Here is a 24900-nt window from a genome sequence, read left to right as displayed (position 1 = left end):
GTAAGATTCTTACAAGTTATCCATGTTTCACAGAACTTACAACACCACTTTTATGCATAACATAGAATTACATTTATAGCTTAATTTAGACCCTTTAGGAACAATCTTACCTTGAACATTTAATGACACAATAGCACACCTTAGAAGTAAAACACACTCCTTAAGCCATCAAATATTTACATACTGAAACACAGCTCTTACACCACTCTTTACTTGTCTTTTTACTTCTATTCTTCATCATCATAAGCATCAGAGCTATATAGTCTCTAATTAGCATTTTCAAAACTACTTCATAAAAAATAACTTGATGAAATATATCACTTAAATAAACACTACATATTATTAACAGCAAAGATTAAAAAAACAACAAAACAACAACCCAACAACGAAGGAAAAGCCTTACCTTCGGCCTTCACATTCACTCACACAGAACACCTAAACTGTCTTTGGGGAAAGTGAAGATGTTTTATAGTAGGCCTTAAATGAGGTCCAGGTGAAAGCTAAATTGGTTTTGATGGTGAAAAAGCTAACGACCTCCAGCTTGCAAAGCTGATTAAACTTTTTACTCCATTTGATTAGAAATGCACAGTAGCAGCGCTAAAATTATGGTCCAGAATGTAGCTGATCATCTGTATAAAATTAAGTTCTGTCAAAATTAAAGATAATTCCCCTGTCCAACTGTTTATTGAAAAAAGATGCAGTCACGTAAATTAATTTGAAACATACCTTTTATCAAAATGAAGCTATATTACTTCATTAAATAAAATTTTCTCATTAATAGTTAATAACTGTTACTTGCTTCTCAGAATACTTGTCTTTGACCACCACAATGAAAAGTTCTAGAAGAGTAGTAAAGGAGTACTGTCCCACCTACGCGGAGACTGCAAACCATACAAGGAAACAGTAATTAAGGCAGATACCCGCCAGGTGGTGCTGGTGATTAACGACAGCTGGGTCGCAGGTCGGGAAGGTATGCATGTCCTGACACTCGTCCTAATTTGGAAGGAATGAGAATCAGGGTTGCAAAAGCTACGTGGCTAGAACACCAGGTATATTAACTACCATGGCAGCGGGGATGTTAAAAAGGAGATGACTGCATTAGGGAAGCTCTGCTGTTAGTGAGTATATAAAAAAAATATTCATAAATTATAATAATTTTTAAGTAGTTTTAGAGAGCAGTAAAATGTTTGGGTAAGTTAATGGTTGTATAATTAGCAGTGTTAATGGTAATGTCTATATGTATATTTCTATATCACAAAATGCAGCTTTAAAATACTTAATACTGTTATCAAAGTGCAATAGATTGAATGAGAACTGGTGTCAGTTAATTAAATTCACAATGTATGAAAAAAAAAAGCAGTGGTGATTCTGAACCACCATTAAATTATGGTTTGATAACAACAGATATCTCAATATCAAGTTACAGGGACTTGTCTAGATACCCTTTAAAGAAGGAAAAGTTAAAATGAAATTGAGTTACAGCATGCTCCAGATTCTATTACGTGTTGATTTTGTAAACTTGTTACGTGATCAAGTTCTTGAGCTACCAGGTATAAACAAACAAACAAAAAATCAAACTCATAAACTTAATATCATAAAACTTCTATCATTATCTTCTTGTTTTTAGCAAAACTGTTCAGTTATGACTTTAGCCATGGATATGCAAAAAACTTGAAAGACATGTCTAATTTGACTTGTTATTCCAAAAAAAAAAAACAACCAAGAGTGCAAATCAGGAAAAAGTGAAGCGTAGTCTACAAGATGCTTGTCAAGTCATAATGTAAGTTTCCATCATAGCTTAGCTCTGAATTTATGTACTGAAGTATGTATATTTTTATAATATTTTCATAATTGGACACTTTGATTTCATAAAGCCAGAAAGTTTATTGTGAGTCTCCTGACCTATTTAAGCAGGTAGTGAAAAAAAAGTAACGAAGCTAAATAAAAGTAATGGAAAGTTCTTATAAGGGAGTACCTGTAAGTTTGTATTTGAAAAAGACTTTCACACCTACTTTATAGATTTGTCAAGTAATCATGTGAAGCCGTAGAAGGCTAGTTAAGGTTAGATTGGTAAGAAAAATGCAAAACACATCTTTGTTTAGCTGAGATCACTGAAACAGTGAGATGAAGTGATTGGGATGAGGTCAGTCACTAATAATTTAGAGAGGATTAGAAACAGCATGTTACTGGCAGTCAATCTGTTGCTGTAATTATTGAGCTACTTGAGTTCCTTGCAAAAGAACTTCGGTATTAGTATTACTGCTCTTGGAATTCACAGTAATAAATTAAAACATGTAGGCTTATGAATTCCATTTAATTAAAGGTGAAAGTGTCTCATCTCAAAAAAGCAGAACAGTTTAATGTTTACCAACTGAAAAACGTGGAGGCAGATAAATCTGGGCTTTTATGAAGTTGCACTAGCAAATAAAGTAATATGGCTTTAAATTATATAAAAATAAGTGTTCTTAAATAATGAAGAGTAAGAACATGGGGAAAAAAACCCAAACCAAAAAAAACACCAACCCTAATGCTCCAACAAGTTTTGATTATAATGAACCCTGGATCTATTGTGCCAAAAATGACTTACATAACCAGTAATCAGCTGCTTCTCAATAGGGTGCTATTACTTGCTTGCTTTGTATAGCATTTGGGTTCTTAAGCACAGTTAGCAAAACGTTTGTCAGCTCCTGTGTTACACTGAGCAATTAGCAGGGTAAGACTAAGAAGGCTTTTTAATATAACTTGTTTTTATGTAGAGAAAGGCAACAAGCCTCCTCTTCAGGGATTAAAAAAAAAAATCCAACACATCTACTTGCTGTAATTACTCTATTACTTATCTATGCTAGCAGTCAAGCATTCCGTGTAAGACTTACAAAACACACTTTTACATTTTATACAAGGTCAGCAGTGCACAGTAAAAATGTCAATAAACAAAACTGTACAAACTACACACTTAGGAAACATTTATGCTTCAGTAACTACTGGATTTGTAGAATCCCTATAGGAAAATAGCTTTTAATGAGGTCATAAGCAGGAGAAAAATTTCTAAGAGCAAAATACACAGTTACAGGGGCAAGCTAGGGACTAAATACAACCTCAGCTGAAAAGAAACATGAAAAGTGAGTGTCTTCTCACAGCTAAGTGGGGCAAAAGCATTTGTCTCCATGAAGCCAAATTTAGTACAAGTGATGGACTTCATGACCTTGTCATTCTATGCTCTTCTACAAGCAAATTCTTACAGCAAAATCTACTTTTAAAGCTAAGTACAACTCAAGGAATCCTGGTATATAGCCAAACTATGAATAGTGGTATTATGTCACTATTAAATATTTTATAACACCAGTGAATAATCTTGTAGTGTTCTGACAAGGTGCTTACTCCATTTGGCAAATCTATATTACAAGTAACTTATTAGCAACTGATGTATTTTATATTCACAAGTAGAGGTGATCTGTAAAACAGGATCCTAGTTAGTGCTGATTCAACAAGGAAGAGAGAACAGTTCTGAAAATAACGTCGTATTTTAAATAATTTGTATCTAAGCTCCTAACTCTGTTTTAAAGGCATCAATGGAAATTTTAAGCTGAGGAAAACATTATGGAGCTGGGTAACATATTTAATGTGTTAAACATCAGCTGTTACACATGACTGTGGAAATGAAGGCGGGGGAAAAACAGCTATTTTAACTGTTCTGTGATTTAGTGTGCTACGGCAGGTAACTGATCTGGTGGAGTAATCATGTTAATACTTAGAATTTACAATGTATTTTATATTTTTCCAAGATGTACTCAACTAACTCTCAGCAGAATTACATGGATTTGTTAATTAAGTCACTGTTACCCTTGTTCTAAAACAAGGGGGTTTAGCTGTGGGTATTTGGAGTGGTTAATCACATAGTGAATGCAGCAGAATCAGGATTAGAACAGGATTCTCTTGTTTCCTGTCCCTGTTTTAATCAACTTGGCATTTGTCCTTGTCTAGACCATTCTGTATTTAATTTTTAATCCTACTTCTATTGACGTAAGCTAGACCCACACATTTTGCTGGAACAGTAGTATTAGTATCATTTTGACAGAAGTAGTAGTACTTTTATTGGCTTCCTCTGTAGAATTTTACACTATGTGCTTATTTTCCAAGCCCCTTTTATCTTAAGACATCTATTTCTGTCCTGGTTGCTCCAAATAGGATTGTTATCCTTGCATCTACTTACAGCCTGTTGCTTGAATTTAACCTTGCATAACTTGAAGCATGTTTCTTTAAAGGCAGAATTGGCTTTGGTATGTTTCTATGCAATGGCTTTTACTACAGATGTCACATTAGTTATGAGAATATAAACCTTCCATACTCACTGATGTGATTAGAGAAAGTGCAAAAATACATGAATCTTGCAGGATAGATGAAAAATTTAACCACTGCTTAAAAGGTAAAGATTACTCAGGTTTTCTCTTGAGGCAGAGAAAACTGCATGTGGACAACTGTGCTTGGACTCTCAAATAACTATCAGAATTGCATGCTGAAATGCTTCAGCTGACGAATTTGGTCTTCCTTGTGGGTATTATTCAGATCTTCACTGGCTTAAGAAATCTTGAACTCTGGGCAAACTTAACACTATGAAATTACTCCCTGGGGCTCCTCCCTAGTGCAGGAAGCAGAGATGAGTAGAAACTAGAGCAAGCTAGGGATAAAAATAGGAAATCAGAAGTTTAGTTGAACAGCTATGCTACAAGCACTGTAATTGCTGTGTGGCTCTTGAAGTTTGGACAGTAAGCTCCACATACTCTATGGAAAGGTTTGTTTGGGTAAGAAGATGGTGCCGTTTCCTCAGGTGCAGGCAGCCTCAGCATTCCCTGCTGAAGGAGGGGATTTCCTTGATAAGGAAAGCAGGTAGTGGGATAAACCAGTCACGGTGTTCTGCTATCAAAAAAACCCCCAAAACTCTCCTGCAGAATACTGTGTGGGAGGCACAGATCGCCCTTCTACTTGGCAGGTTTCCTAGATAATATACAGCACTCTCATCACTTACAGCGTATGCTTTCTTTGAGCGAGGTGGCAATGCCTGCGACTCTGGCGCCAAGCACATCCCTCGCACCTCCAGCCTGCTGTGCTCTGGCTCGGTATGCTCCAGACGAGCGGGTAACTTTATTGCCTGCCCTTTCTCTTCGGAAAATCTCCCATAGTCTCTGTGCAAAAACCCTTCCGCACTGGCACGGCGTGTATATCTACTCCGTACCATACCAAGCGTAAACGAACAACTGTTCTCCAACGCCGACGAGCGGAGCGGCAGCAGCACTAACCCGCCGCCCTTTTCCGCCACTTCTCCTCACAAACGCCCGCCCGCGCACGCGCCGTTCCCGCCCCGCAGGCTGGCGGCACCGCGCACGCGCGCCTCAGTGGCGGTGGGCGGGAAAGGCGCGTGCGCGGGAGAGAGGCGGGGGAGGGGGAAGAAAGGCGGGCGGTGTCAGCTCTCGCGAGACTTGTGGTGGCGTCGCGGTGGCGAGTTTGAACCGCGGGAGCGGCGGCGGGGCTGAGGTAGCGCGGGGGGGCGCGTTGTTCTCCCTGTGGGGCCGTCGCTTCGCTGCTCCTCGTCCGCAGAAGGGAGGTCTCGGGCGGCGGGGCCGAGGGGCTCGGGGAGGGTGGAGGAGAGCTCCGGTCTCCCTCCCGTTCTTTCCTGCCGCTGCCTGCGCGACTGGTGGCCGTCAGGCCCTTCCCTTCACCGGGGTCGCGCTGACAGTGCCGGCCCCTGTTGCCTCAAGCGGGAAAGGCCCTTCTCCGGCCTCCGGAGGTGCTGCGTCCGGTGAGGTGGGGGGGGACCCTCTCCCCCTCCGCCCTTTTTGCCCGTTATAATGTGGGCAGGGGCCTTTCCCTGTGGGAAACAAGCCCGGCTGTAAGTCACTGCCTGTGTAACGTGTGGACGGGACTCCTGTTAAGAGCCTTGGGCTGGGGCGAGTTTGCGTCGTTTGCGACGTTGGTTCGAAGCGGCATATGACCCGTGGGAATAGCAGTTGAACTAGAAGAACAGTTATCGAATGGGAGAAGAAAGTTTGCATGCTTTCTTCTCTTTTTATCTTCCGACCTTATTGTTTTTCTCAAGGAGTACTTAAGTGGCTGAATAATCAACGTCTGGAGCCCTCGGTGTAGAATCTGTTATAAAGTGTTTTAAGATAATTAGCCAAAAGTGAGTAGCTCTCTTGTAACTCTTGGTAGAATACACAGAGACTGATTTCTGTTACTTCCCCTCTTACCTGCTTACTTCACTACCTACTCAATTTATCCTCAAATGTTATTTTCAGGGAAGTTTACTTAACCTCATGTACAATATTAAATTGCAGGCAATTCCTTCTGTATATAACAATACAGGTTTATGAGCAAAGCTACCTGGACTTGTGTGATTAACTTCATGCAAAATTGACACTGAAAAGTTGAGGATGTCTGTGCTCCAAAAGCATACTTGCTGTTTTCCAGAACAGCTGGCAAGGAACATGTGAATAGGAAAACTATTTCTCTTTCCCTTCATACTTCCAACTATGAAATAGCCCAAGATCTTTTTTTTTTTTTATATTATCCATTAAGTGATTTATTAAGAGCTCAAAGATCTTGTATGTGAAACTGGAAAACAGTACAGGAAAGTAGAAGGGAGCCAGACAAAATCCTCAACCCTTAAAAATTGCATGTGTGCTGGAAGAAGGTGACCCCGCGTGTAGCCTGTTTACTTGCCCTGCAGACCAATTGCAGAGCATCTATCCTTTGGCAACGTTGCCTGGTCTGGCCGTTTCTGAACTATTTGACAGCTTCCTCAACTGAGATTTGAATAAGATTTGCATTTCCATGGGGTTTTAGCTTGTGATCTGCATTTTCATGAGACAGCCACAGGCATTAAGCCTTTTCAGAAAAGGACTTCTATGAAGGACTGTGCAGTAATGGCAGCTTATATTCATCCGGACTAGACAACTGTTGCTTTTTTTTTCTTTTAGAGGTGGAGTACGAGAATAAGGTCAAGAAAAACGTAAATGGACTTCTGAAGGTGAGTTAAAAATATTACTCAAATTTAATTTAGTAAGCTAGGAGCAATCAAACTGCTATGTTGCTTCTATACTGTTGTTTTTTCAGAAAATAAAGCTGTTCTAAAAATTCTATTTATGAAGTGAATAAGGATTAATTAATTCCCTTTACTAATATAAATGAATGCCAGGAGTTGTTGGCTATATGCTTGTATTGCTCCATCTTACTGTAAACATTTCATTATTAAATTGTACACAGTATATGTGTCCTTGCACTAGTAATAATTTTGTTGATTCTCAGTTACAGGTGTGCTCGATTCCTGTCTTTAAGTATCTTATTTTAGCATAAGTGTGCAAAACTAGTATTTCAAGCATTGCAATTGTTTGATGTGAAAAACTGGAGTTTCAGAGCCTGTCTGGTAAAGTCTCTTTGTACGTGTTAAAATTGAATAACAATAAATGCTGGAAAAATGTGAAAAGCAGAATTTGATAATTTCTATGTTGTACCTCTGAAAGGAATTATCACAGTTTTGGCATGATCTACTTTTGCAAGTTAAAATTTTTTTTCCTTTTCTAGGAAGCTGGGTTACTCCACTAGGAGTTACCCATGTTCAATAAAAGTTAGCAAGAGAAAAACTGAAGGCTGTACATTCCAATAATGACTCTTAAAAATAATCTTTCCTGTACTGAGCTGCAAAATTTGCTCTTCAAGACTAGCATCTTGCTGACATTCGTAAGAATAATATATGTGCCAGTATGAAATGGCAACAACTTAATTGTTAAAGTGAAAAGAAAAAGCATAGAATAAGATTTTCAATGAAGAATTACTTAAATCTTGAAATTATATAAAAATTATGAAACTGGACTTTCAAAAATCAGCTGCAGGGTTTTTTTTGTATTTGTGTGTCATTGTTACTGCATACTTTCTGAGAGAACTCTTGGCTTATGTTGTTCAGAAGCCTGCAATGACTGAAGTTTAAAGTGGAAGACAGTCATGAAAGGCTCCATTAAGCACTTAAATAAATAAAAGGCTCTGTGTTAAAATTCCATATATTAAGAAGGCTTCTATTTTTGACTCTTTCATTCAGCTATCTTCATCTGTTTTTATATCCCACATAATGTTATTAGGAGTAAACTGTCCTGCTAATACAGCTGCCTACATGAATCTTAAGTGTTATTTGTGTACACAAGAAATGCTATGCTTAGTGTGGCTTTATTTATAATATCACAGAAAATGTTGTCAACCGTATGATAGGCATAAAAATGGTTTTTTGCAAGGGTATTTCCTAGCCTTCTTTTGTATATGGCAAGATAGCTATATATGTAATAGATTAACCGTGGTTCTAGTGCACTAGGAAACTGGGCTGGGTACACAGGAGTGGCTTTGCTGCATGCTACTAGTTAAGACATAGTCAGGAATAAGATGTTAACCAAGTTTATGGAGAAATAGCTATTATTTTACTGTGCACAGCACTGTTATGAGCTATCTTTTTTTAATGTCTTGTATTAATCCAAAAATATATCCTTGTATCCTGATTAAGAAAGGAAATCCAATAACTTCTTTTAGATTAATTATTGTAACTTAGTGCTAAATATTTTTTTAATCATTTTGTGTTTGCAATTTTGAAGTAACAAAAGGAAGAAAAATGGAGACAGAGACCATTTTAAATCTTAGACACCAACTCAAGGAAGCAGAGAATGAGCGAAGAAAGGCAGCACAATATGGCTTGCATTTATTGGAGTCCCAAAGTGAAGTTCAAAATCAGTTGGATCAAATACGCCATGAACTGACTGAGAAAACTGAGGTGATGTTTTAAGCTTCAAGTAAAAAAGCTGTCAAATTTTTATTTTAACAATTTTCTGAATGTCACGTGTGTTTTAAATGCCTTTTAGAGTCTAGAATAATTGTAATAAGCCTTTTTAGTATTTGTAGAGAGAGCTTTTCATCTCTGCTATACGATATTGAGCACAATATTCTCTAACTGGGACAGAGTTTCATAGCTAATTGTGATAGCTTATTTTGATCAGTTTGCCATTGGTGAGCTTAGTGCAAGAGGTGCGGCTGTAAAGCTCATGTGAGGCAGGGCAGAATCATCCTTTCCTGCAGACAACCTGAGATGGTAGCTGCTGTGTTGTCAAGCTGCACCCATGGGTTGTAATCCTGTGTTACAGGCTGGAGCAAAGTTATGAGCTAAGCTTGTGTGAACCAGATCGATTAGTAACTTAGAATCCAAGGGCGGAGGGAGATTCTCCTTTTTTATTATTTTTTTTTCTTCTCCTTAATTACTAGCTGAATGGAAGAGTAAAACGAAGCTGCCCTTTGTAATTAGCAAACATATACTATCAGGCATAGGGGAAGCTGGTTGAAAAGTCATTCTTCAATCTGGAAGGGTTGGTGGTATTTATTACAAAACAGGAGACAATTTAGATGTCTTTACCAAACATTTAACCTAACTGGTCTGCAGTAGGGGAACACTTGATGGACTGTAACAATTTTTAATATAATCGGGTTCCATGGTGGTAGAAAGGACATGTAAGCTCTCACTAAATTTGTTACATTTACAGAAAAGATGCCCACACCCTTCATCTTGGGGCAAAAAAAATATACAGTTTTCATGAAGAGGAGAATATTACTGTCGTGGTTTAGCCTCAGATGGCAACAAAGAACCACGTGCCGCTCGCTCGCGCCTTTGGCCTGACAACCAAATAAGTCATAAAATTTCAGTGCAGCTTGTGGTTTGTTTTTTGTCTTAAAACATGGGTATGACAATTCGATAATTGGAACTGCGACAAAAGGTTGAATGAGTTTCAGGCATTTAGTGTCTTGGTTCTAAGCCTGTATTTAGTACGTTGTTCCCCAAGTGTTTATGAATATTACATATAGATTTATTAGTATGTTATTTCTTTCAGAAATTCGAACAAGAGAAATACTCTCTTCAGAGAGAAATTGAACTCAAGAATCGAATGTTGGAAAGCTTGAGTTTTGAATGTGATTCCCTCAAGCAACAGCAAAACATGCAACTGGATAAACAGAAAGAACAGCTTGCCAGAGTCTATGGACAAGAAATCAGTGACCTTAAAAACAAGGTTTGGCAGCTAATGTATAGCTCAAATGTTGCTAATAGCATTTTAAAGAATATGTATTTAACTCTTAATTGCACACTTGCTACCAAAACAAATCTAATAAATAGTTATAACGTGTAGAAGCTTGTGTGGTTTGTTTTTAACAAACATCTGCTTAGTTAGATTGTGAATTACATTACATTTCAAAGCTTATTTTTTTGAAGTTTACTCTTAAGTTGTATTTCTAAGACATTTTCTGTAATTAGAACAGAGTCAAAAATATTGTGCTTTTAAAGAATTTATGATACAAGGGTACTGCTTGTCAACTGTCTTTAAGTTGGAGAACCTGAAAGCAGAACTAGATGAAACCCGACTCTCGGAGAAACAATTGAGACACAAAGTGGATCATCAGAAGGAAATAATTGCTGCCAAATCAGAAGAACTACGTATGATGTCTGAACGTGTACATGAGACCATGTCTTCAGAAATGCTCAATCTTCAGATAGAACTCACTGAACTAGAAAGTGTGAAGGTGTGTGACTATTACTTCATTATTAGGAATGTACGCTAGGTGAAGATAAAATTCTGTGCTTTTGCTCATTTCATTTTTAGACACTTTGTGTATATTGCTACCTTATGATTGGCTTACTATTAAGAAAATATGCATAGAAAAAAATATTAGCCTAATAATTAGACTTTAATACAACCTTTTCTTCAAGATAATATTGTGTATTAAAAGTAATTATTACTAGCAAACCTGTTTGGTTCACTTGAGCCTGTTTTTCTTCAAATTATTTTACAGATGTTTTATTTCATACTTGGTTTTTTTTTTTCTTTAGGCCAATGTTGAAGAAAAGCTGAATGAACTGCAGTATGGTAAAGAACAGTTAGAACTCATAAACAGTAACTTACGTAATCAGCTGGAGCGTCTACAGGGAGAAAAAGAAGAGAGAGAAAAAGAAGTTGTTTCTTACTGTAACGCGTTAGAGGTATTCTCTTAACTTTATTCAAAAGTGGTAGATGATCCCTGATTTCCACAAGTTGTGGTGCTGGCTTTTCAGTGAAATAAGAGGAGTTTTGAGATATGAGTTCTGAGGAGGGAGGGAGAAAGAGAAGGCAAAGGAGGAAAAAAAGGATATTGGCTAGTCATGTTTGATATTGCTTGTTGCTAAATACCCTCTGTATTGGCTTTCTTTTGTGGAAGGCGCTCTATGGAGATCCTTGGCACTGCAACATTCTGCCTCATAACAGGATCTTCTCACAGGTCACTGATATAATTCTCTTTTTTATTTCAAGTTCCTGCTGAATGCCTTGGAAAAGTTTGTGCTGGGGAGCACAGCAAGGCTAAGAGTCTCAATACCATTAATCCAACTGATAAACACCAAAGTTTTCCGTTAAAAGTTTTAGTTATGCTCTTGTCCTGAAGAGCAAGTGGAATATTAAGTTTTTTAGTGAAACAACACCAATTATCTGTTGCTGACTGAAACTATATGCATAGTTAAGGACTGCAGTACAAGATAATCTGTGCTAAAGGCATAGGAAATGCAAAAGAGGTAAAACTACTTGATTAATTTCATATATGCAGTACATCAGATGCTTAAATGACTGATACCCTCTCTGCTTTAATCTAGAAAGCTCGTGAAGCTAATCAAGAGCTTCAGGTTCAGCTGGATCATGCAGTGCAGCAATCTTTGGACCCTGCAAGTAAAGGCAATTCTCTCTTTGCTGAGGTAAAATTATGCCACGGATCTGATAATGTACAGAGGAGAGAAGAAATACTTCATTTTATTTCTTAAAAGTAGTTGTATTTCTTATAGTAGTATTTCTAAGTAGTTTTGTTCAGCTGGTGAGCCTTCTTTAATACAGAAGATAGTATATGAAATATTAAAAGATGCTGATAAATGTTGTCTTTTAAAAACATGCTGAAAATGGCTGGATGTTTGAGCATTTGGGAGGGTTTTTGATTTAGTTTCTGATTAAGACTTCAGCTGCTGTTAAATGCATAGGAAGTTATTTTGTTTTCTAACACCACCCAGGGAATGGGTTAAATTGGTACATGGTTCTTTTTTTTTTTTTAATAAAAACTACTTGTTTTGATGCCAATGGACAAAACTACTGTATAGCAACACAGAAACATATGAAATGTTACTTTATTTTGATATCAAAAGAACAAAAGAAAAATCTGTTGTGCTTTTACTGATTGTGCTTCAGCTGCTACACTGCTGTCTACCTCTACCCACTTTTATCTCAGAGGTAATGGCAATAGCGCGTATTTTCAAGTATTCTTCCTGGAAAAGCAATATTTGCAGAACTAACATCAATTGCTAGGCAACATCTCCTTGTAAAACTTACCATCCAAGTGACAACAAGTGTTATAATTTTCATAGTAATAATTGTTAACAATGTTCTGTAGGTGGAGGACCGTAGGGCAGAAATGGAACGACAGCTGATCAGTGTGAAAATAAAATATCATTCACTGCAAAAACAGCATGCATTCACTAGAGAACAATTGCAAAAAATGAAGGTATGACCATTACTATAATACTCCAGGGTTTCCTTGGGGTCTGATAAGGCAATGCTTTAGTACACAGGCCAGGGGATTTGATTATCTTTAAAATATGATACGGTAGTCTAGGGGGAAGGAAATGGGAGAAAAAACAAGTGAACGTCGCTGTGCTATTTGACTTGTATGGTACATCAGCATCTTTCTATTGCTACTAGTACTATTACTTTCTCCTAGAACTCCAAGTTATACTGAGGGCAGTGCTTCCTTACTCTGGCAGTAGTTGTTAAATGGATAAGAGTAAACTACAACTCCTGTCAGTCAAACTAGCATTCAATTTGTCTTGACAATTGCCTTTTCTTTTCTTGTCCTGTTCTTGTACTATGTGAATGCTGGTTGTCAGGAATGAATATAAAGAACAGGGAAGGCTTGTATTCTGTCCTCTTACCACACTGCTTCCCCCCCCCGCCCTGGGTTGCTTTCTTGTTTTTTATGTTTGTCCATGTTTTTCTTTCTTCTCACTATCTTTGTGGAAGAATAAGTCATAACTTGTGTTATAACTGTTTCATTTAGACTACACTTCCATAGGATGGGAGCCTCTTGGTAAATAGTTGAGAACGATAGCAGGAGCTGATTTACAAGATAATGTTAAGGGGATGCTGCAAAACTGCCAGCTGTTTTCATGTTTGTGTGGATCAAGAGTGTGGATCCTTTCATTTCGATCAAATACTTGATCATGCAGTTTGAGACAAGTGCTTAAATGTCACAAGTGACAATAATGAGTAACATTTAAGATGTAGGTTTGTGGTATCTAGCTTTTGTGGAGAGATAGGTTGAAAATAATTGAAACAACATTCTTAAATGACATGAAAAGAACTACTAATGTAGCAAAGGAATTATCTTTTACTAAAATCTGACCTTGAGAGCTAAAGAGATGAGTGAGTAAAATGATTGAATAGAATCAGCTTCTTCAGAATTTTTCTCCTTGTAATGTGAGGGTTAAGTCAGTCATACTGATTTAATGGTATAAGAAAACATTCCTAATACTGAAGACTTTCACCAAGAACTGAGGCAAGTTGATATTCCTGTTGTAATACTACTTAATGTTTTTATTTGGAACTTCAATTTTTACTCATTTGTCCCCATGAAATGTCTTCTAATATCAGTATTGGAGATAGGTAGTTTGTTAGGAGAGCTGCTTTGCTTAAGCTGCCACCTTAGGTCCCTGGTAGGGTCCTCTCTGCTTTGAGTTGCATTGTGATGCTGTGTGTTAAAGCTCAATCTATAGTTAACTGATCTCTTCATTCAGGAGCTGATTCCAACAGTATAGTTAACTGTTTTTGCAGTTGTGGGAATAGCTGAATGTGGTATTTACAGATTGGAAGATCTGACTCCTGAGCAGAATGTAAGCAGTACTGCTGCGAAAGTTTTACCACATCTGGTGTATTGTCCACAGTATCCCTTCCAGTTTCTTAATGTTTCTGTTCTTTGTTCTTGTGTAGATCGACTGCAATTTGCAGTTCTGACAGTTAGCAAGTGGGCTTTTAAGAGAAAGGGAAAAAGGTTAGGTGTCTACATGCTTGGGAAATGTAAGATAGTTTTAGTCAGGCAGTGGGGGTTAAAATTTGCCTCCCCTATGTCCTGTAGAAGCTATGAGCATGAGGTGATTGAATCTTTTCTTTAGCTTTAGTTTGTGTACAGAATCATCAATATCCTTTACTTAAGAGATTCTATAGGGTAAATGTTCTTCTCTCACTTTTTCTGTTGATCTGTAGTCTCCTTTGTTTCAGTTGATCCTTTCCCTGTGACTTCAAGTGTCCTACAGTGTTACCTTATCCATACTGCCTAGTCTGGTAAAAAAGCTGCAGTTATCACTAACACCCTGTTGAGTCTTTCCATTATTGCATTTCATATTTTTCTCTAATTCTTTAGCTGTCTGATGTATCAGTTTTAACTGAATGTGTTAAGGCCCTTGTACTGTGATATTTTGTTAACAGCATGAGAAGAATCTGTAAATGCAAGACTTCTCTCTGATTAAATTTCTCCTTTTTTAATGACCAAGGGTGTTCCTTCCCTTCAAAGGGTACATTCCACTGAAGCAGTAGAAGCTGCAATTCTTGGATTAATGTTAGAGAAGGCAAAGTTAGTGTTATCTATACCTCAGAATCAGAACTGCAAAAAAGTTGATGAACTGGAGTGTTTTTCCCCATCTTGGTGGATGCATTTTAGCTCTGATAAACAAGCCTGCACTGTAGTTTGGTTCTAGCTGACTTGGTGTTTATGGTCTGAATGAGAAATGTTGTGTGTGTTCTTGCTGGCATATTTGTAGGTTCCTTAGTCAATATGGAGAAAGATATGACACCTCAGGACTACTCTGTTCAGTAGGTTTTCAGCTGTCCTAAAGATTTTTGGTGTCAACCTACAATGATGGCAATTGTAAAGACCGTTGTGAAGCCTACTGAGCTTAAGTATGCAGTGTGCTTCTGTATTCGGGATTCGAATTGCAAGGCTTGAGTACCCTAACTGTTCTGGGTAAGAGCCTGAGATTTTCAGTCACTTAACCCAGTATTTGTTTTAAAGATTTTTTTTTTTTCTTTTTTCCAGCTGCAAATGGCTACACTGCTACAGATGAAAGGCTCTCAGGCAGAATTTGACCAGCTGGAACGCTTACAGTCAATGTTAGAACAAAAGAATGGTGAGATAGAAGATCTTCTTATGAAAGTGAGGCAGCTAGAAAAATTTAAGGTAGGTGGTCTGAAATTATGTGGAAAAGTCATAATCAGAAGCTAAAACATGAGAATAAGAAGAATTATGGAAACTATCTGAAGTCCACGCTCAGGTTTGAAAAGGGAATCCAAAGGCTCCTCATACTTTTATTTGACCAGTTCCATTTTATAGCTGGAGAACATAGACTTCTGAAGTTCAGAGAAAACTCTACATCACCCAACCCCCAGTCTGGATAAACAATCTTTTCTTTGCTCCTATGTGTAGCACTCTCATATTTTATGTAGTTACCTGTGGTGTTTAAATTCAATTACTTGGTCAAAGTTCACTGAGCTATGACATCTGATTTTTATTTTTTTTTTTCTTGGAAGACATAACCATTTTGCATTTTTACTGCATGTACTTAAGCTTTATCACTCTTTAGTCTCTCAGCTATGTTGGATTTCTTGGATATTTATTTGCTTAATGTGTCCTAGCTTTGCAGTTGAAGTATGCTCTTTTTTAGAAAAACTTAATTAATTAATCATCCTTGTAAAGCAATTTCTTCAGTCCTCTTATGCAGCTTGATAGCATTTTGTCAATATTTTGGAAGGTGAGAAATACATGAGAATACCTGTATGCATTATTGTAATGTTAGCGATGTTTGTGTGCATACAGAGTTAAAAACTGTAGTGTTTCTTACCTTCTTACATACTTATGGACTCGTTTGGCCCTTTCTTATCACAGCTTTAGAATGTAAACTTAGGTGTATTAGCCTTATGCATTAGGATTATGCTTTCCAGGATAGGATCCTCTATTCTGCGTTTAACCAAAGTGGTATAAAGCTAGGCTTAACCCATTTTAGTAAGCAATGAAGACGGCTTGATTGCTTTACCAGTTCGGTCATGTATAAGCTTGATCAGTATTTATTTTTGTATCTATGCCATAAATAAGTAGTGTCAGGAAATCAAATGACTGTCAGTGACTGACAGAAGCCTATGACATCTATGGGACAATATTAAATCTCAGTAATGCTTGTTCAGAAAAAAACACAAAACAAAAACCCCAGAATGTCACATTACTAATGTATTTTATAGCAAGTTTATTGCATTTATGGTGTCTTTAGTGTGAACCAACTTTCTCATCTAAAAGATGTAATTGATTTTGAGATTTTGGCTGTTGACTAACGTGGCTTGTATTCCTTACCTTTGGCATCCAGCTGCTGAAGACTAAAAATAAAGGCTGGAACAAATTCCCTGCGGGTTAATTAAATATCCTATATTTTCAAGTAAAAAGAAAGGGAGCTGTTCTGTAATGCTATTTGAAAACCTGGAGCAGACATAACTTTTTTTTTATTTCTTTTTCTTTCAGTGAATGAAAGAGAACTGTTGCTTTCAGTGGTATTAGACATTTGTAACAAATGAGGAAGTACTCAGAGCAGCTCAGCTCTCTTGTGTGTTTAAATGCCTCTATGATGAGGCTTCTCTACAGAAATGGATGGAAAATTTCACTTAAGGACTAAGCTAATGTGCTTTCTGAAAGGTTGCTATTTGACAACCTGACACTCTTTCTTTTTCAGACTTTATATGAGAATATGGAAGAATCCAGAGCTAGTAGTGGCTCAAAAGGAGGAGAATCTGAAGATGGTTACTATGCCGATTTACTGCAAATGAAACTAGATAACTCAAAGTACGTACTTGATGGTCTGAGGCCTAGAAGTTGGTTGTAGTCTGGTTATCTTCTAGCTACTTGTTTTTATTCTCCCTCTTTTTTGTTACTGTTTGTATGTAGTCCACTGACTGTACGTGCAAATAACAGTGTCTCATTTTTCTAATGCTGTGGAACCATCCTATTTTTGTTTTAGGACTGAGAATTGTCTTGTTTGTCATTTTATTTATTGCTGTAAAAGATATCGGCAGAACTCTTATATTACTGTTGCTTTCTTCTAGAAATGTTGTTAATACTACTAGATGCAAGATAATTGAGAACTTAAAAAAAAAAAAAACTAACCTGTAAGGGAACTGTATGAAGCTTCTTAAAGTCTGTAGGGTCTATATATTTATTTCTCTTCTATAGAATTGGATAATAACACTTGAAATGTTTTATTGGACTGTTTAGTTGAGATGTGTTCTTTGGCTAGTGAATTCCATATCTATTGATTAGAAAGTCCATAGTGTTTGGCCTCAGGACTGTTTAAGCCCTCAGATGGAAGTATTGCACTTCCAGCAGGAGGGAGTGGTCTGCTGTGGGAATTCCGGAGAAGTCTCTCCCCTGATGGGTGGTGTTATTATGAGAAACTGGTGTGATCCGAGTCCCTTAGGATTGCTGAGGAATGGTGATTCAGTCCTTATGATTAGTGGAAGTTAATGGCCTCTAAAATAGAGGCAAGGATATGCACCGAGTATCATCATAATTATTATGTTGGTTGCTTAGAAGAACACCTTTGTGTAAAGCTTGTATTGTCAGTTATAGAAGTAGTTATAGTAATTTATACACAGGCTAGAAACACCCCAATGAAATAGTCAATTTGTAGGTTAGAGAAGGTTTCTCAAACCAGTTACATATGCATGTGTGCATTGTTCAGTGTACAGCTTTGTTTCTAACATGCATTCAATCTCTGGTAGCTAAGCTCACAGCTCTATGTCAAGTTCAAGTAAAAACTTTAATTTTTCTGTGAAGTTGCTAAATGCTTAGTTGACTTTGTATCTGTTGCTTTACTGAAAAAACAACAGCAACAAAAAAAAACCCCATCAAACAGAAGAAGCCAAGTCTGAGTGACTGTATATTTCTTCCTCCCACCCCAGCAAGGAAACTGAGACCTTGAAAAATGAACTATCCTTGCAGAGGATGAAAGCTCTGTATGAGAGCCAGAGGGTTCTGGAAGTTGAGAGGAAACTCTTCACAAATGAGAGAAATTTGCAAGCTTGTCAGAGTGAGAATATGAACTTGCGAGTTATGCTGGATGAGCTAAAAATGAAATATGAACCTGAAGGTAAGTATTAGTTTTCCATATGGGGAGTGGGGTGGAAATCTGGTCTTTTCAGTATTCAAAAGCTGAATGACACTAAACAGGAAGGCATTGGGTTATAAACTAATGTGTAAATGGCTGCCTTTTTGATAATAACCTGGTCAAAAACTGCTGAATTGAAATAGTAAAGCCCTACCTTGCTGAAAGACCTTACTTCAATATGTATACTAATATAATTTCAGAAAACTAAGGAGTATAAATTCTAGTGTTCAGAGGCTTTATAGAGTATAGCTAGATAACCATAGTAAAATAGGTGGGAACAAATTCTCAGGAGGTGCTTTTCATAAGAGTAGCAGTACCTGTGTTAATGAGAAGTATCAGCTTTCTGAACGTAGGCAGCTGATATGAGCTTTGTAATAAGTGCAGAAACATCTAGAGGAAAAACTCTTTAGTAGCTCAAGTTAATATGGATTAAGTTTTGACAACAGAGGCCTGGCTGATACCTGTCTATGTGCAGAAATAAGGGAGTTGAAGCCTGTGGAGGAAGATGAATGGGGAACCAGATGGGTGAATTGGTTTTGGTACTTGTCCATACCTGAAGGATTCAACTTTAAAATCTTAGTTATGGAAGCTTACCTCAGCAGCCTCCAAAATAGAAATAAAATAATTGAGCATATTCATGTACTTTAGAGCATCTAATTAAAAGCCTTGGTAAAAAGGTAGAGTGGATGGAGGGAAAGATATTTTTTTTTTTTTCTCTCTTTCTATATAACTTCTGTTGGGATGCTTACTTGCTGGTAACAGATTATATGAAAGGACATTCTTAAAGGGATGTAAATTGTCTATTAAGAATTATTCCAAGATCTTTAGTCATGTTAAATGTTCTTTGTTAGTTTTATTATGAACATGTTGGTGGACAAGCTAACTCTAGCTTCACTTGTGTATAAAAAGTATATTCCTTTTGTCTTAGAATTACTTAAAGGCGCTAAAATTAAAAAGAAGAGGGAGAAGATTCCAGTGGACACTACTTGTGAATACTTGGACAGCAAAAATAATTTGGTAAAAGAGGATGCTCCCACTCAATTGCCAAGTAAGGAAGAAACAAAGGTGACTTCCAAGGACTTGGAGCAAAGTGACGCTTCTTCAAAAAAACAAGCTTTTGAAGCACCACCAATAAATATAGCTTTTCAAGCAATGCAAAAAGTCATTGAACCTGAAAGAGAAAGAAAGAGAGTTAAAATTAAAGAAGAGAATCATGATGCCTTTACTTCGTATAGCAGAAGTGGAAGTAATTCCTTGACTTCAGTTGCCCCCAGGTCAGTGTCAGCTTCTGTCTATGGTCAAGGCAATCAGCACAGACCTGCATCTCTTTTCTTTCGCTGCATGAACTGTGCTATCCACTTCTTTATCTATTTCCTCAGTGTTGCATGCAGTGTAATTCCTCATCTCCGGCTGCCTACATTGAACCTCTCCATACCTTTTAGAAAGACTAAAATGATGACTAATGAAAAAGACTCTTGAAACTGTAACAATCTTTGAAATAACTTTCCCATTACTTGAAAATGCTGAAGGTGCAGAGATGGCATGACAGTTCACTCAGTTTGCTCTAACTTCAGAAACAGGACTTTGCTCTTCATCCCTTCAAAGCTGCCACACAACTGTGTTACATGTCAAAGTAGCACAGGCAATAGGTATCATGCTTCAGTTTCATCTCATGCTTGATTTTAGCCCTCATCAATTTTCAGATTTAGCTAAAACACTAAAAATTATTCCAGTTAAGTAATTCTTAAACTGAATTGGGTTAACAAAACTTGCATTGTACAATATAATAGACAATTATGCTATTTGTGTTGTCAGACAAGTAAATTCCATAATCTGGATGCATGATAACTAGAAACACAACTGCTGAACTAAGATCAAGTTTTTTCCCTGGACTGCGAATTTAAGTTACTTTTTTGATAGATGGTAAAGTAACTTACTGCAGTAATTAGCTCCAAATTTCTTATTTTTATCTTGGTAAAAGGAATACTGTTTGATTATTTTTTTTCTGCTGGTGTTTTTGTATTCTGTTCATATTCATAATCTTAGTAAACACATGTTAGAGTGTGTGGGGGGAGGGAGAAAATCTGTGATAGTCTAGATGTTTTGAGCTTCCAACTTGCTAATGTCTGCTAGTAAAAATAGTTTATTGAATATAGAACGACAGCAGCTTCAGAGATGGAGGAAGGCTTAACACATGGAAATCTGTACAGTATATCCAAAACTAATGGCATTCAGAAGTCATTGGATTGATGTTTTGACTCTTAGATGAAGGTTGCATTGGATGCAATTAACAAGTTTAAAGTAACTAAGCAGTCCAATCTTCTGAAATAGTCTGGAAAGAATATGGCAGGAGCAGCAGTAGCTGTGTCAGAGTAGCTGTGTCAGAACACACAGGGGCTGTTGCCAAGGAGGAAAGATCGGGAACGTGGTGAAAGCTGAGAGGAAAGACTGGGTAATGTAGTGATGGTATTGTGTTTTGGCAGGGTTCTGTGCACACAAAGGAACAGATAGCATCTAACCTGGGTGTGAAAAGTTTAACTTACTTCTTCGTATTTCTTTTGGAAAGGAAGATACAGCCTCCGCCAACAGGAAGTTGTTGGAAACAGTTTGTGAACTGAAGGGGTAAACACACCGGAGAGAGGGTGAAGAGAGGAAGTTATTTTATGGGATTGGTGTTTGAAAGCAGTGCAAGTGGAAAAAGTAGAAGAGGAAGATGAAGTCATAGTTCAGAGGGAGGGTTCTAATCTTGCACTAATTACTGCTGGTTCAAATAAGGAATAAAATATAAATCAGTAGAATTCAAAAAATAAAAACGACCAAAACACCACAAAATTCTATATAAGCTTTTAAATGGTTTTCTGTGGCGGTATAAACCTGGAAAAGGCAAATGCAGGCAGAAGGTTCTGTTTGTGTTTCTGATTGCGTTAGTAAATACTAACTCCCTAGTTAATGATGTTAAGATAAAACTGAGGATTTACTTAACCCGATCTGTTTATGACTTTATTATGAAATAGGAAGTCATGATAAAATCTGAGTATTTGAGAGGTCAGGTTTGTAAACACTAAAAGAATCTCTGGACTGTTCTGTGATGGATGTGGCCAAACCGTATGTAGGGATACAGCTAAATGCAAAGGCACAAAATATATTGGCAGCTTGAGCAGGAATGTGGACCTGAAAATGGAGAGCTTGGGGGACGAAAAAGCAATTGGCATGTGCATGGTGGATAACTGTCAGTGTTTCACTTTTTGTTAAGTAAAATGTGATGCTTTGGCTGAAAAAGCTGTTGTGGTCATTGGGGGTTAGTTTTGTAACTGGAGCAGTTTTTGTGAAATAATTAGTGTAGCTCTGTCATTATTGGTCCATGAAATGTGGCAGTAAAAAGAGCCATAGTAACTGTGAAAGGATTGCAAACTTCACTTCTAGGAAATGGTATTTGAAAACCTGTGTCATCTTAGTTTAGGAGGTGATGAAGAAGCAGTCAGAAGTGATTTACGTGTACTTGTATGGGCGACAGATTTCCTTGTTTGAAGAGTCTTGCTTGCTAATGTGATTTAGCAAGATAAAGTCAGATAACTTTGAACTAACAGCATATGTACATATCTGCAGTGTATATATACGTAAAGTTTAAAGCAAGTAAACCTTGGAATACTTTACGAGGTGATGGTACTGATTAGGTTATAGTATGTAAGCGTTGAGAACATAGTATTTGAGATGACAGATTTCAATATTTAAGCAATTACTATTAATTCCTATTGTAATTCAGGCAATGCAAGGGTTATAAGTAGTGATATCTTCTGTTAGGCCAACTGGTCAATAACAAGATACACTTGTGTATTGAAATGCTGTTCTTCACTGCTGAAACTGAAATAGCAAATTCCAGCCCTTGCTGCCCAATTTACTTTGCATTTAGATTTGAGGTTGTCTGCTCTACTTTGATCTAAAGGTCTTGTGTGCCTAAAAGCTTATTTGCTCTTTTAAATTATTTAGTTGGGTTAATGTGCCAAATCTACCTCATTTGGATTGTTCAAACAGGAAATGCCTATAGCCATTTGGCTCAGCAGGAGATCTGGATAACTAATACTCTCTTTGGGGCATGGCATTTATCCTCGGGAAGTAAAGCTCCATCTGATGAGACTAGTTGATCTTCCTTAAATGGGTAGAAGGAACCCCCCCCCATTACATCTTATTTTTGGAGTCTACATAGTTAAAGCTGGATAGAATCATGTCATAGTTTCACGAGTATTTTTTAAGTGGATGTGTTTAACTGTCATCTTTCTGATCCGTTCACTTCCCTGTGCTAACACTTCATGAAATATGGCTTATAAGGGTTGGTCTGTGAGCTGGCTTGGTATGATAACTGTGGTGGGTTAACTTTGACTTGCTGCAAGATGCCCCCCTGGCTGCTCCGACTATGGAGGAAAAAATGGCTTGCCATCAGAGTTACAGGGGTGGACTTACTACAGAGCGAATGGTGGAGCTGACCTAAGGGAGATGCACAGCAAAGCATATTTCTCTTGTAGTCTACTGAGCCATGCTTATAGGAAATAAGATGCAGATTGCTTGTGATGGATAAGAATAGCTTATTTGATATATTTGTGTATGAAGGTAGACTGGGGGTGGGGAAAATCTGTAGCTAAATTTCCCTAAACACTTTTGTTACAGCTCCTTTCATAGCCCTCATCTTCAGCTGTATCTCTCTCTGTTGCAAGTGAATCTCTAACAAGAATAGCAGCAGCTATTCATGTTGGGAAAACCATCATTGACAGCAGCTGCAGATGGTTGTGGGTTGCTCACTAGAAGCTCTTGAAACCACTGGAAATCCACAAGGTCACTAGAGAGTTGCTTTAACAGATGTGGTGATGAATCAGCATAGAATTTCTGTTGGTATGTGAAGTGATGTTTAATTTGGAACTTAATGTTCCGTAATTTGTTTTGCTGTGGAAATAATAATGTATTGGTCGTGGTGATTTGGTTGAGTAAATACCACTATTTATCAATTTGCTCTAATGACACATTTATATGTTTATTAAGTAATTCTTAAATAATCAAAACACCTGATTGTGCTCAGGTGTCTAAATTTTGTTTTTAACTTACCTCTTTAACAGCAATGTGGCAGTTAAGATTGCATTCCCATTTACATTCCTAGCAGAATTAAAACATGTCAGTGGAAGAATTGTGTAATTTAGAGCCTGAAAATAAGTTGTGCGTTTTTTTCCCCAACAACTTCTTTTCATTTCTTCAGGCATTAAGATAAAGGCGGTAGCAGTAGAGAACTAGGTTGGAAAGTAGTGTGTATGCATATATTGCGTTAAGTGTAGTCCTGTTTTTTTTTGGTTGTGTTAAAGCAAAATGCTTGATTCATCATGCTTGTATTATGGTGCTGGGACTTTTCACTTGGACTTGTGCTTTTGTGGACTTGATCTCATTTATGTGCACGGCACAGTCACTGTTTTTTTTTTTTTTAACAGCTGATCCGAATGAGTTAACATGTTCAGAAACCTTTTTAGCAAACATTTCAGCAGATAAAGGGGGGGAGGAGAAAGGCTAGACTTTAACTGATGCAATGTGAGTAGAACTGGTAAAAAAGTAAATGCTTTGTTTTAGTCTCATTCTTAAACGCTGCTTGCTTTGTCTTTCCATACGGATGGGCCCGTGTGCCATTGCCTTGTTGATTTTGCTTAAAACTCTTTTTTTAGCCCTGTTTTTTATTAACTAAATATGTATTTAGAATGGTTGCTTTGCCTATAGGTTAACAGCTGAATCCAGATTTGAAACCGTGGAAAACGAAGATAAGAAAGAAAATAAAATCATGACTGAGAAGAAAACGCAAAAGAAAAAATATACAACGTTGTATGTCTCTTCTAAGCCAACTTCTGAAACACAATGTGCTCAGCAATAGAACTTACATTTCTGGAAGGAACCTGTACATTTATGTGTGACAGAAGTCTACTCTATTTCCTGCTGAAGCAGGATTCCAAATTGTTCAGGTTCCTAACTTAAATATTGCTCTGCCTTGTTATATGAAGAGTATGATCGCATTAATGAGACTTGCACTTTTGATACCTTAACTTCCCAGAGAGCACACGTAAAGTTCCCTGGCATTGTGACATGAAGCGTTGCCTTGCCCTGAATCTTGGAGAAGTCTCTAAATGTGTGTTAATCATTATTTATTTGAAGCAAAGTGCTCACTTGAAGACAAGTATTTGCTATGGAAGTTTTATTAGGTAAGTCAGAAGTCAACCCTGAGCAAGACAGGCTAGACAGTGTTGATGCAGAACTCAACTAACTCCTGTGCTCCTAAATTTCTTCCAGTTGCTGGATTAGAATTTCTTAATATTTTTTCCCCCTAATGTGTAATTGTTTAACTTTTAGACTGACCTGATTCCAAAGGCACATGTGAATCTTTATGCATTTTGTGGGATAGAATTCTTCTGAAACTCTAAAAATTCTTATATTTGTCCTAGTGATTAAAATAAATGTTTTTTCTGTTCTAATATGAAGTCTATATTTCATTTGAGTCAAAACAGTTATCTAAAGCTGTCAGGTTTTTGATTGAGAAGTGAGGTTTTTTGTAAAAAGGATGTTGTTTTTTAAAAAAAAAAGTACCACTCAATAAAAGCTAA

General features: G+C 37.2%; 1 protein-coding gene across 4 annotated transcripts; it reads left to right on the top strand.

The window, feature by feature from the left end:
- Nucleotides 1-5440: 5440 nt before the first annotated feature.
- SPDL1 (spindle apparatus coiled-coil protein 1) lies at nucleotides 5441-24900 on the top strand. Of its 4 annotated transcripts, XM_063349308.1 has the most exons (13): nucleotides 5861-6175; nucleotides 6972-7021; nucleotides 8628-8803; nucleotides 9909-10085; nucleotides 10399-10593; nucleotides 10901-11050; nucleotides 11693-11791; nucleotides 12475-12585; nucleotides 15169-15309; nucleotides 16847-16956; nucleotides 18072-18259; nucleotides 19206-19551; nucleotides 24026-24900. In XM_063349308.1, exons 3-13 carry the CDS (start codon nucleotides 8645-8647, stop codon nucleotides 24174-24176), a joined length of 1827 nt encoding a protein of 608 aa, XP_063205378.1. In that variant the 5' UTR covers nucleotides 5861-6175; nucleotides 6972-7021; nucleotides 8628-8644; the 3' UTR covers nucleotides 24177-24900. The 4 variants fall into 4 exon arrangements, with proteins under 4 accessions (XP_063205377.1, XP_063205375.1, XP_063205379.1 ...); XM_063349307.1 differs by lacking the exons at nucleotides 5861-6175; nucleotides 24026-24900 and adding an exon at nucleotides 5441-5529 and having other exon boundaries at nucleotides 19206-24012; XM_063349305.1 differs by lacking the exon at nucleotides 24026-24900 and having other exon boundaries at nucleotides 5852-6175; nucleotides 19206-24013.

This window comes from Chroicocephalus ridibundus, chromosome 11 (assembly GCF_963924245.1).
Source record: "Chroicocephalus ridibundus chromosome 11, bChrRid1.1, whole genome shotgun sequence".
In the NCBI taxonomy this organism is placed as follows: Eukaryota; Metazoa; Chordata; class Aves; order Charadriiformes; family Laridae; genus Chroicocephalus; species Chroicocephalus ridibundus.
Note: the sequence above shows the minus strand (reverse complement) of the source record. Positions and strands in the feature narration are given on the sequence as shown.